This window comes from Chionomys nivalis, chromosome 1 (genome assembly GCF_950005125.1).
Source record: "Chionomys nivalis chromosome 1, mChiNiv1.1, whole genome shotgun sequence".
Classification (NCBI taxonomy): domain Eukaryota; kingdom Metazoa; phylum Chordata; class Mammalia; order Rodentia; family Cricetidae; genus Chionomys; species Chionomys nivalis.
In genome coordinates this window covers 179466960-179480042 of record NC_080086.1, presented here as the reverse complement: position 1 = coordinate 179480042, position 13083 = coordinate 179466960, and the positions used below count along the sequence as shown (strand labels likewise).

Sequence of the window (13083 nt, the reverse complement as noted above, 5' to 3'; positions counted from 1 at the left end):
TTCAGAAAAATCATCTCGTTTTTGAAGGTTGTACAAGTGTGATCTCAGATTTACAATTATATAGGAAAATATACTACATATGTGTTCAACTTAAAAATTGATTAAATATATTATTTAATTATCTAAAAAGAACTAAAATAGCCAAAGAATGACTTTCAAAATTAAGTTTCAAAGACCTGCTCCTTAATACTGATAAACAGTTACAGTAAGGAGATAAAGTAAATGAATGTAATTGTAGTTTAAGTGAACAACTCTGATTCATAAATCACTAAGATCAGATTACTCTCTGCGGATCTCCTGGTATATTACGCTACAGATACCTTTACTGAAAGGATAAATGTGTGACTCTATGATTGCAAGAAGAAAACATTCAGCTTAGCTGTCCAAAGCATGGAAAAAAGAAGCAGCCTGGAACTGCAAGAATTCCAAATGTGAGTGAGGTAGAAGAGGAATTAATAAAACATGACTCTGAGAGGGGAAACCCCCATCAGAGATGGCTGGTGCTGTTCGTCTATATCTATACCTGCAAAAGTCATCCATAGTACCAATAAATGAATAAATAGATAGATAAGAGCTCTAAAGGCTTATGTTCTTGAAAACACCTGCGACAGCTGTTTTCAGATCTGGGTTCATATAGCAGAAAACAGTGTCATGCCTCAGGACATATCCAGCTCATCAGACTACAAATCACCTTCCATACAGGGCTGTGGTAAGTACTAGACTACTTAGCCCTTTAATGCCATGTGGAGAACACAGGGGTTATAAATATAATTCCAAATAAAAGGCAGTGAGTATAGGGAAACACACTGATGTCGTGCTAAAAGCAATGCGAGGAAGACCACATCCATGGGAGAGCAGCAGAGAGGAAAGAGAAATGCCCTATAGGAATGCCGTATAGAGGGATTCCAATTTGGTTAAGTGCTCCAGATTTAAACAGCAGGTAGCCTTGTTCGTTAAAAATGGTCTCTTTCAACCCTTGAACAGAATCATTAAATGAGACTGACATTTCATCAGGAGGGACAAGGGGGCTGGGGTGGATGCTATTCAGCAGGCAGAGATGGAGTTGGTGACTCTGAGCTCATGTGTACCTCTTAGGCATCCAAAGCCTGTCACAATACTTTCTAATGTATACACAGTTATGATTAGTAGATTATAGCTGTAACATGGATTTATGGCAAATTATAAATAAGTAGTCTGATATACTTTCCATTTGTTAAATTATTTTGTGTCTGCTTGGGTATGTGTACGCATGTGTGTGCATGAGGGCAAACACATGCAATGGTGAACCTTTCGAGGTTTTAGAAGCAGCCATGCTTCATGTGGAGATTCACCATATGGGTTACAGAGATTGAACTCAGGCCATGAGGTTTGGTTTAGGTACTTTCACCCACTGAATCATCTTGTTGGTCAGATTTTACATACTTCACGAACACAAATTTTACCTGAGAAATACTTGTCTATGTTCTTCTGAATCATGCTAATGCCATGATACCCTGGACAAGCAGGAACAAGAAAAACTCACCCTTCCCAGTTCCTTGTCTTCCAGGGCCAGGACCCCTGTGCTTTCTGTGAAGAGTTTCACTTTGACCACAGGCCGAGGATGGGTAGTGCTGAAATCGCCTTGAGTTCCCCATCTGCAGTGAAGTAAAAAAATGTCTTTACTATGCAGCATTAATTTCCCACCTAGATAGATATGTCTCTATAAAAGGAGCATTAAGCCATGGAGACTCTTTTATGACTCAATGCGATTTTCATCTTTGTTTTTGTTTCTGACAGATGGCACCATCCAAAGGAAAATAACAGCAAGCTTTATAGCATGTAATAGTTATTCAGCTGCTCAAAAATTAGCATACTGATCTACAAAATACGGGATGCTGTATGAATTTAGGTTAAGGAAAGGCACTATGGAAGTTTCTAGTGAAATCTATTATTTTATCAATTACAATGAATAATGCAACAGCATTTTTATGAATGGGAAAACGGCTATGGGTATCTATGTAGGAAATGGCTTTACAGAAGGCTGCTCTTACATACCTTGGAACTTTACTCCCCCCACCGTTAGGAAGTCTTTACTAAATACTGCCAATCTTTATTGAAAAGCGAGGACAATTATCTTGGACTATTTCTTTATATGACTTTTATAGTATCTTTCAAAAAGAATGAAATATGTTCCATAAAAATTTGAACAGTCTGTGGCTAATTTCCCAATACATTCTCTAAAGGATGGAAATAAGTCTGTTGACATCTGGCTTTTCAAATCACCATAACAAAATAACATGTTTTCTTGGCTTATCTTTTAATTAATGTCATCTTATCTTTATCACGCACCAATTCATCTGAGCTTATTGACAAACTCAACTGGCACACAGCTGATATTAAAACATCTTATCAGATTTCTTGAAATTCTGAGAGATACCAGGTATGGAGACTTGGCACAGCATGAACAAAACACCATTGAACAAAATGCCGCAAAAGAGAGAAAAAATTAAAGGTTTAACAAAATACAGATTCTGGTTAAAAATAAAACACTAAACCATGCCAATTTTCTTGTATGTGTCAAAAACAATTAATTTATCATTTTTATGAAGCTTAATATGTTTATTTTATGACTCTCATTCAGAAAGTTAGTTAACTCTTAAAAACAAGTATGTTAAAAACTGAATAAATGTTATGTGTTTGTCTTCTACCATAGCACTGAAAATACTGCAAAAATGCATCCAACAGTAAAAGCTATTGCACTGACTGGAGAAATCAGCATTTATATGAAAGCCGTTCCATTGAGACTAAAGTCACAGGCCAGAGAGAAGGGATCAATTAGGGTGGAAAAGTTGCCTACGCTCTATTTCAAACTTCTATCAAAAGGACATCAAGTTCTTACTTCGTTTGTATTTTTTTTTTTTACCATTTTGCTGAATTACGTTGTTCTGTGGTAGAACAAAGGCAAAAAAATAAAATTAGAATAGAAATGGATTTTCACTGTATTGTGTGGAAGTACAAGTCTTGAGTTTAGCTGGGAAGTCTGGTTGGAAAATCTGGATTCTTATAACATATCTTCCTTAATTCTTTATCAGATAGTTACCATTTCAAGGCTATCCTTGGATAATTTTGCTATGGCTAGGATTAAAAATTTATAACAGTCTTGGAGGCACTTAATATTCTTCCATAAGAATTTATTCATCCTTTAAACAATTTCCATTTAACAACATTTCTCTAAATTTGTGTTTTGCTTTAGGAACCCATAAATGCCAAACCAAATAAGAGCTAGGAGGAGATGGATGTCTTAAGGAAGTTGAGCTAGAAGAACACAGGCAATATGGAAGTAGAGAAGGGAGTTCTTGGAGTCGAAAGGTTCAACAGAGATGGGGTAGTGGAAGAGAGGAGATCAGAGAACAATGAGAAGATTAACCAAAGTGAAGGACCTATGGGTACCATACTGAAACCTACTACTTTGTAAGCTGATTAAGTATGTAAGTTAAAGACTATAACTGGAAGGGAGTTATACTTCATAGCTAAATAATGCCGGTCCTTGTACTAGGCATGGACACCTCTCTATAAATTTTTGGTCAGGGAAGCCTAGAAGTTCCCAGAATAATACAGGTTATTGTCTTATTGCCTTTTCTCTTCATTGCCCACTAGAACAAGATGGACAAGACCCTATTGCCAAAGACACCATACACCTTGCTTGACAGATATAGATAAACCAAGCTAAAACTCATCTGGAAGCTTCTCCCTGCCTGTTAGCTTTACAGCGCCCTGTGTGATGGTAGTTCGGCACTTTTTGGTAGATTGTCTTTAACAGATATCCCTTTTTTATCATATGCATACAAACAGAGTCCATAGATGCATACATGCATAAATAATATACATATAACTGATATTACATATATGTTACATAATGGATATGCACACTATATATTTTAAAATATAACATCAAATACATGACATATAAGAAAATATATAAAAATACATGTACACAATACAATCACAGGATGTGTGGTATTTGGTCAACAGGAGGCTGCATACAGGATGATGTTGCCACATAATCCAGAAATGCATCAGCTGTATGGAATTTGTTTTAGTATTACTACATGATGTTTACACAACAGAACTTGTCATTGTTTCCAAAATGTATCCACCATATTAAGTCACACACACACAGGCATGTGCACACATACACACACTGGTATATGTTGATCTTATCCCAATACCATGGTTACCTTTCAAACATTAAAATACAGAAATAATACTAGGCTAGTAACAGTGATGAGGGAGAGGATCTTTGGGGAGTCAGAAAAGGTGTCCATAAATTCAATATATTTCAGAATAAGCAATGACTCATATAAACACAAAGTGATACAACATATAAAAAGGAATTATTAATCAAGATCATAGAACCTGGTATGAGTGATCTCAAACCAGTCTGATAATTAGGTTAGAGCCTGGTAGGAAATAAATATTATAGGTCTCTGTAGAAAAATGTAGAAGAATAATCCCCACAAGTGATTTCTAAGAAAAAAGAAAAGGGAATACTAAAGAGCATTTTGTGAAATGAGAAAAGCAAATATAATGTGCTTTCAGGTTGGGAGGAGCTGAGAAGTAAGAATATCAGGAGTTCTGATTATAACAGACCAGAAGACTGATGCTTTAATTCCACTGAAAATATACAGTTTTAAGGTCAGTGATATGGCTCACGCAGTCAAAATGTTGCCACAGGAGCCTGAGGACCCAAGTTTAACCCTTGAAACCAACATAATGGTGTAAGGAGGGAACCAATTTCTGAAAGCTGTCCTCTGAGCTTAATATATGTGCCATGGCAAGCCTCATCCTCTCTCACATCAAAGAAAATAAAAATAAGAAGTACTAACAATATGCAAATGTAAAGAGGGGAGCAAATAGTTTGGTAGGATTCTACGGTACTTCTTAATGCTAGCAACTCACTATATAAGTAAGGATTGATAGCATCTTGATAACGCCTTCTATGAAAAATAAGAACAAGGGCCTAGAGAGATGGCTCCATAGCTAAAGATAGGATTTGCCTTTCCAGAGGACCCACATTCAAGGTCACAACTATGTATAATTACAGTTTCAGAGGATCTTAGGCTTTCTTCTGTCTCTGGAGGTACCAGGAACTCCTGTAGTGCACAGATACACATGCAAGCAAACAGTCATAAACATAAAATGCAATATAAAAATTAAAAATAAAGCTAAGAATGTGTAATAAGAATATACTTATGATTCTAGAATAATGAATAAATTAAAATCCCATGTGTCCCACATCCCCTTGAAATATGGTTAGGAAGAGCCAAGAAGATAGTAAGTCTATCTTTAGTGTTCACTGATTCATTTCCCTATTTCCTACTCAACTGGCACTTTCCAACACTTTCAGCAATTAATACCAATCTTTCTACTACTTTTTTAGTATTAAGTGATAAAAGAATACATTGCACTTGCTATCATTTTTCTTGACTTAAAATACACTGCTCATCTGTATTTGTATGGCTACCCTACTTATGAGGATTCAAACTTGAGTGTAAATCTTCAAATGAATTAAACATGTACAAAGCACCTTTACAAAGACAGCAGGACCTCCTGACCAAAAAAACAAAACAAAACAAAACAACAACAACAAAAAAAACAGTTTAGTTCACACACCAACTGAAATAACTACCATTAATTATGCATTGGCTATTAAAGTATACTGGAATTTTTATCTGGAGCCAAGATACATATTGCTACTTTTTCATTCAGTATTTATTCAATCAAATAATGCTACACATTAAATCTACTATACCATCACATATAACAGCAAAGATTTGAGCACACTGAATGCCTACTATTATAGAGAAGTTATGTAAAATATGGGCATATTATGGAATAATTTGTTACCAAATAATGATAGTTGTACAAATGAGGTAAAACCATGGAAAATATGAAAAATTTAAGAAATAAGTTGTAAAAGCAAATGTGTTTCTCTTAATTCATGCAAAATAATACAAAGCACCAAAGCTCCTATCCTGCTGGCACTTAGAGGCTAGTAGACTGCACATGATAAATAGTTTGTTGACTATATATTGTAACACCTATTTCTCACCATCCCTGTCCTTCCCTCTTAAGATTTGGCTATTTCCCATGACCTCCAAATAGCTGCAGAACTAATTTACACCTGGGATCTGAAAGGTCCTCCAATACCACTAACCTCTGCGTTTGAAGTATGATCAAAAATCGTGAGCAGTAAAATGGTCGTACCAGAGTCATTCTAATTTCTTAATTAGAATTCATGTGATAAATATATAACCAATGCGTGATTAAAAAACTAAGTATCAATCAAATGGTCTTCTAGATATTTATGTTGATAACCTTAAACTAGTGCTGCTCCCATCATTGGTTAGAGTAGCTTCCTTTAGCAGTGGGCAGTAGTTAATGCAGAGACTCAGAACTGCTCAAAGAGCTAAGAGAGACTGTTGAAAGCCCTAAACAGGACTTCTATATCACTCCCTCCAAGCTCAACGAATGTCACTTTTAAAAGTGTGGAAATCTTGTAAGGGCTGGGAGATGCAGAGGAGTGTCTTTCAATGCTATTTCTCAGATAAGGCATGAATAATGTCATCAGAAACACTCTGCTGCAGTGGCTACAGACAAAAGAATAAAAATCAAAGTGTGAATGTATATGAGCTGGGGAAGAAAAAGACGGAATGTCTGCAGGAGTAGCTGAAGAGAGGATAACGGGCATAGATATGTTCACAGTGCATTGTGCATGTCTAAAATTGTAAAAAATAAAAATGAATTTACAATGTTTAAAAAGAGAAAGGAAGGAGAAAAAACACAGTATTTAAATGTATGCACAGCGAACACCTAGGTCTACTAGCAGCACTACAGAATCTCATGAAATCATTCCACCCACTGTTTTCTATGTACTTCATGTTTATGCCTTTGAAAAAAACTAGTATAAAAACACTAGACTACCAGTCCAGTCATTTCAATTATGAACTTTATCATTTTGATAGCCTTCCCTTAATAGAGATTCTATAAATACAGACTTGTATTTCTTTTGGAGGTTAAACAGTTTATAGAAGGCTACCTACAAAGATATACCTTATCCAGGCCCTGTGTGCTCTCTGCTTCCTGTTATGAGCCAAATGGCTCTTTCCTCTCCCAGGCGACCTTGCTGTGGTGTTCTCCCTTGCCACAGGCCTGAAGCCAGAGGAAGCAGCTACTGGACTGACCACTCTGAACCATGAACACAAATAAAACCTTTTTCCTTTGAGCTGTTTTTTTTTCCAGGAATTTGTTACAGTGATGAAAATTCTGAAACAATGATTGACAGAGTTTACAAAAATGTCTTGTATCACTATGTATTATTAAATACTATAAGCAAATTTGAAAATTCACTTTAGTGATATGAGGGTCAATAAATACACAAAGCCAAACAGCTTTGACAATGAATGAAATCACGGCAGAATTTTGTAGGCAACAAGACATTTACTCTTCATATCACATTGTCAGCTGAATCACTTATACTACCCTATCTTTTCAAGAAAATAAAAAATATTATGGATGTACAATTATCAAAATAACAACCTCAATGAAATTAAAGATACAAACATCACAATATTGTTCTGGACAGTTTTACATAACCATATGTGTGGGGAAATTTAAATTGATTTTTTAATAAAAATAATAGCTGTTATATGAATCTCTACCCACAGAAGAGCACAGTAGTTTGAGGCCAGGCTAAACAGGGAAGAATTCAGAGACAGAATTTAGGCTTGGATGTAAACTCTCATTTGCAACAGGACAACCACTCTATCCTAATTCAATAATGTTCCATAGAATTTCACTGAGGCCTACAGAGCTAGTTCCAGGACAGGCTCCAAAACCACAGAGAAACCCTGTCTTGAAAAACCAAAAAAAAAAAAAAAAGAATTTCACTGAGGCAGTCATGGAAGGAACTCATTTGAATTCTCATTTAACATGTTAACACTTCTTTAATATAAGGGCACAGCAATTTTCACATAGAAAATATGGAATGTGGACCATAGCTATTAGTATGCTTACGGTAGTGCTATGCTTTTATCTCTACTGCCTGTACAAAATGTTATCTAGTAAAAAAAAAGTTTAAGACATTGCCATTTTAATAAGTCTCACTAAATGTTGATATTAAAATCTAGACCAAAAGTAAACACAACAATGAGAGAGATTGGCTGACAGCAAAGTATGAGACAAAGACAGGAAGAGGAAAGAAAGGAAGGAGGGCATGAGAAGGAGAGGAGAATAAGAAGAGACAGAAAGAGGAAGAACAGAAATGAGAGAAGACCAATAAAAGCATAATCTGGAAACAGTAAAGAGAATTATAAGTTGAGTATTATTTTTAATTTTAATGTACATTTGAATCCAATTAAAAAAAAAAACCTTCCTGTAGATGTGGCGCTGCCCCTTGCCTAAAGGGAGGAGGCACTTCCAGTGGCCTAGACTAGCTTTGCTGCTATACACCCACATTCTGGACCTTGGATTGGCCTACCTTAACAGCTACCTGCTGGAGTCTGGAAAGGGATTGGTCCTGTAGAGTGATTACTTTAGGATCTCCATGACTTTGGGCAATAGCAGGATGTCTGAGGGGAGTTTTGGTGGGGATTCAGTGAGGCTGGTGTGTCAGAGGCCTTGAACCAGACCAGTGACTCTTTGGAATGAACATTTGTGGGTGAGACTGATTGGACAAAGGGGTTGTGGTGGTTTGAAAAAAAAATGGTCCCCAAAGGGAGTAGCACTATTAGGGGGTACGGCTGTGTTGGAGGAAGTGTGTCACTGCAGAGGTAGGCTTTGAGGTCTCCTTTGCTCAGACTTCCCTCAGTGTGTCAGTCGGTTGACTTCCTGTGGCCTGTGATATATAGTACTCTCAGCTCTAGCACCGCATCTGCCTGCATGCCATCATGCTCCCCATTATGATGAACCTGTGAAACTGTAAGCTGCCACACAATTAAATGTTTTCCCTTTTTAAGAGTTGCCCTGGTCACGGTGTCTTTTCACAGCAATAGAACCCTAACTTAGAAAGAAGTTGGGCTGAATGATTTTTTGCATTATAATATGGCTATAAGCCTTTGTGGGCCAGTGACTAAAATGTGGTGGTTTGAAAGAAAATGGCACCCAAAGGAAGTTGGCACTATTAGGAGGTGTGGTCTTGTTGGGGGAAGTGTGTCATTGTGGGGGTGAGCTTTGCTCAGGCTTCTCACAAGCGTGACTTCCTGTTACCTACAAGATGTAGGACTCTCAGCTATTTCTTCAGTGCCATGTCTGCCTGCATGCCACTATGCTCCTCACCATGATGATAATAGAATGACCTGAAACTGTAAGCAAGCCACCACAATTAAATGTTTTCTTTATAAGGGTTGCTGTGGTCATGGTGTATCTTCACAGCAAAAACTCTAATTAAGACATGGGTGTACTATGTGGCACACTGCAACACCCAACGTCACCAGTATAAGTAAAGAGGTACCTGAGGGGTGGAGGAGAAAGGAGCTTTTTTTTTGTTATTGTTATTGTTTGATTGCTTTTTGGTTTTGATTGATTTGGAAAGGCTCTTTGGGGGATGCTGCAAGGGTGAGGGGAGGATGTGGAGGGACTGGCAGGTGAGTGGGATTGGGGTGAACTATGTGGAGTTTCGAGATAATCAATAAAAAATTATGTTATAATAATCTAAAAAACAAATATAAGGCAAAAGGTCTACAAAAATAAAAAAGCTTTCCTTTAAAAACAATTATCGTTCAAAATGTCAATATGATAAAAGTGTTTAATAGAACTAGAAAATAATGTTTAAGTAATGAATTATCATCCATCACTCTAGGCTTTTGACATGTCTTGAAAAACAGACAAAAACTTTATATAAGGGTAGACAGATAATACAAAGTTATTTCTTCAAACAAGACAGAGTGAAAAAAAAACCTGAATTCTATCTCCTATTTGGGGAAGCAGAAAACTTTTGGGGGGTGGTCAGGGTGGGTAACAATTACATTCAGAAGGAAAGAAAAGCCCTATAGGCTTCCTTCTCTCCTTATTGTCTCTTAGATATTTTCCTTCCCCTTAAAGGAGATAGCTCCTATTCTGTTGCTCTCAAGATTGCAAAAGCCCCAGAATAATAGTATAAAATTGTCCTCTAATGTCTGTATTTCTCTTCAGAAGTATTCATGCCATTAAACCCCCACATCCAGCATGGAGACATCATTTACACTTGTATCATTTTCTTCTGGGAAAGACTAGCAAGTGCGTTAGCATAACACTGGGAAAGATAGAAGACACAATCTCTTACAAGCATTTTCTGTTCTCTTTCTCATAGCAGGGCAGTTCAAAACATTAGCTTGAAGCATCTAATTTTAAAGAGACAATTTGTCACATCCTGTATCACAGTTTTACTTGGCCAAGACAATATCATAGAAAAGTATAACTTCTTGTAAGACTAAAAGTAGGGCTTTTAAGAGTTTACATATAGGAAGATAGTTTAAAGACTTGGTATCTAAGAGGAATTAATTAAAATGTGTATTTCATATATATATATATATTATATATATAATATATATGTATATATTCCAGAATGAGACAAACCAAAAATATCACAGAAGCAAACAAAATACCATATATAGTGAGAGTGGGCCACCTACAAAACTTTAACAGTATATTTATATTATTACCAAACCTTCAACTTGCAGGTTTATTTGAAAGAATCATTTTGGGACAAGTCATAGGAGAATATAAAATACTTTGCTTAGTATTTCCTTAACTTCAAGAACTTAAAGTCATATCTTCTTGTCAAAGGCTAACAGTAAAAGCAGACACCCCTGAGCTCTCTGGTTGCTCCAGATATAACCATCTGTTCCATCCAGCTCTGGAGTAACAACATCGAAGGTTTAAAGGGGGCACACTTGGATGAATCACCTCCACATTTCCTTTCCAATTGTCTTCTGAGTGTCTCCCCAGAGATAACACAGCTTTTACCTTTGTTTTCTTTATTAAGTGATAGTATCTTTGGATGCAATGATGAGAAGTTCCAACTGTACAGCGGGAGCTGAGTGCAACGTAAGTCCCTGAGTTCCACGAACATCCTGGCTTCCAGAAAGAGCCAAATTGTCTAGTATTATTTGTAAAGGATTCAAAGGGGGAAGACAGATAGAAATGTCAAGCAATCTGCCAGGAGAGATAACAAAGCCACTGAGGGTCAGCTGAGAGGGCTACTTGCACAGCTGCTGTTATAAAGCTGCTTAGTGTGCTTCAGATGCTGCAGCGGGGGTCGCTAATGCAGAGGCAAAGGGACGGAACCAGGTCCAGACAGAATAGGTGGATGGATGGACAGCGGACAAAAGATGGGCAGATAGCAATTTGGGTGGCCTGTGTCAATAGCAGGGACCAATTTGAGATAAGGAATCCCTTAGGAACTCTGGGGGTTCCTTGTTTATGAGTCTCCTGGTACAAATAGAAGGAGAGTCAGAAAGTAGTAGATAGGTAGGGCTGCTATTGCCATAGCGGTACTAGGAATTCACCTCTTTATGAATTCCAGATAAGGGAGTCAAATGCTTTGCTTCATCTGGTATATCTGACAAGTACTTACTGATAAGGTTTTAATATCCCCGCATGCTCTTACAGTCCCAAATCACTTTGAAAAATTTACAAGGTGGTACCTTTTTGACTTCAGAGAACATGTCATTTATCTGTCTATGCATGTGGATCATACCAGTGGGAAATCAAGAGTTACATTTTGGTTTTTTTCAGATTCCAAATTCAGGCCATTCTTCCTCTTTTGGCTGGTATACTCAGAAGTGAGATTTTATTTCTTTATTCATCTCTCTTTGGGTTGGGCTACTTAAACAATAAAAATAAAAGGGCTTAGTTTTAGTAAGGTGGAGATGACATTAGAGTGCAGGGCAAAAACAAATAGCAAAACCACAGCCAAACAAAAAGGCAAATTCACACAGGTAAAATGTGTCAGTAATCCCAGAACACAGCACAGACTGCAGTGAGCAAGCAATCAGAAAGGGGAGACCTAAGTAAGGCATCTAAGGAATTAATAAACCAGGGTAAAAATCACACAGGAATACAGAGCCAAGTTAATGGGAGAAGCAGAGTAGACAATTCTATGATGGCCTTTATTTAACTTAAACTGGGATAACCAATCCATAACAATCAGCTTCCACCCTGTAGTAAGGGAGCAGAGGACCTGCTGCTTTGGGCATGAATGACCTTCATGGGTGGTTCTTTGTTATCAAACCCCAGCAGCTCTTTTCTTTTTCTCAGAGTTTACAGTACTGAGAAATCCTAAGGAAATCTGTATTTATTAAAAACAAACAGACAAACAACATCACCCCTCCCCCCCATATACTTACTGGAGTCTGTGGGAAAAGGGGAAAGAGAAGCAAGGCAGTAAGTTGCAAATATCTTTCTTGGCATAATGTACTTCTACCACCATGTTCAGCTGCCCACAAACACCTCACTCACAAGGCTCTAGCCACAGAACATCTACTCTTGCCTCTTCTTCACTGACAGTGCTCACTCCCTACTCCATCAACTGCTGGCTAAATACTTGTCCTTCTGCTCAGGGCTCCAAGGTTATTTTCTATTTTAGAAAGATTTTAACCATCTCCACCTGCTCCACTGGATGAAACTCTGAATGCATTATTTTCTTAGATATTTGCATAAGAATATTTTTTTCCAAAGCAGTTACCCAGTTTGTAATTATATGTTACTGGTATTTAGTTTTACTGGCTATTTCATACTGTAGGTAGAAAACTATTTTTCACAATCTAACATTAGTGAACATTTCAAACCCAGTAGGGTACATGATACAGAACAGATCTCAACTATTCGATGAATAAAAAAATAACAAATGACAACATACACCTTATTTCTAATCAATTCACAAAGAGACTATGAATCAATTTATACAGAAAATGGAAGAATATAACCAAGAATTATAAAGAATGCTAAAGAACAGAACACAAATTGGCCAAATGTATAGCAAGCTTTCAATATAGCCAGTCCAGTGACTGCCTCTCCCTAAAAGTTAGAGGGAATTTGAGAGGCCAGCCCCAAACAAAAAAGAAG

General features: G+C 37.1%; 1 protein-coding gene across 8 annotated transcripts in view; it reads right to left on the bottom strand.

Annotated features, from left to right (window-relative positions):
- Nucleotides 1-13083, bottom strand: part of Cadps2 (calcium dependent secretion activator 2) — a 529236-nt gene that overhangs the window by 242611 nt on the left and 273542 nt on the right. For all 8 annotated transcript variants that reach the window (XM_057791365.1, XM_057791395.1, XM_057791386.1 and 5 more), the window contains exon 7: nt 1523-1634. In XM_057791365.1, coding sequence (XP_057647348.1) covers nt 1523-1634 — 112 coding nt within the window. The remainder of the gene's footprint in view (nt 1-1522; nt 1635-13083) is intronic.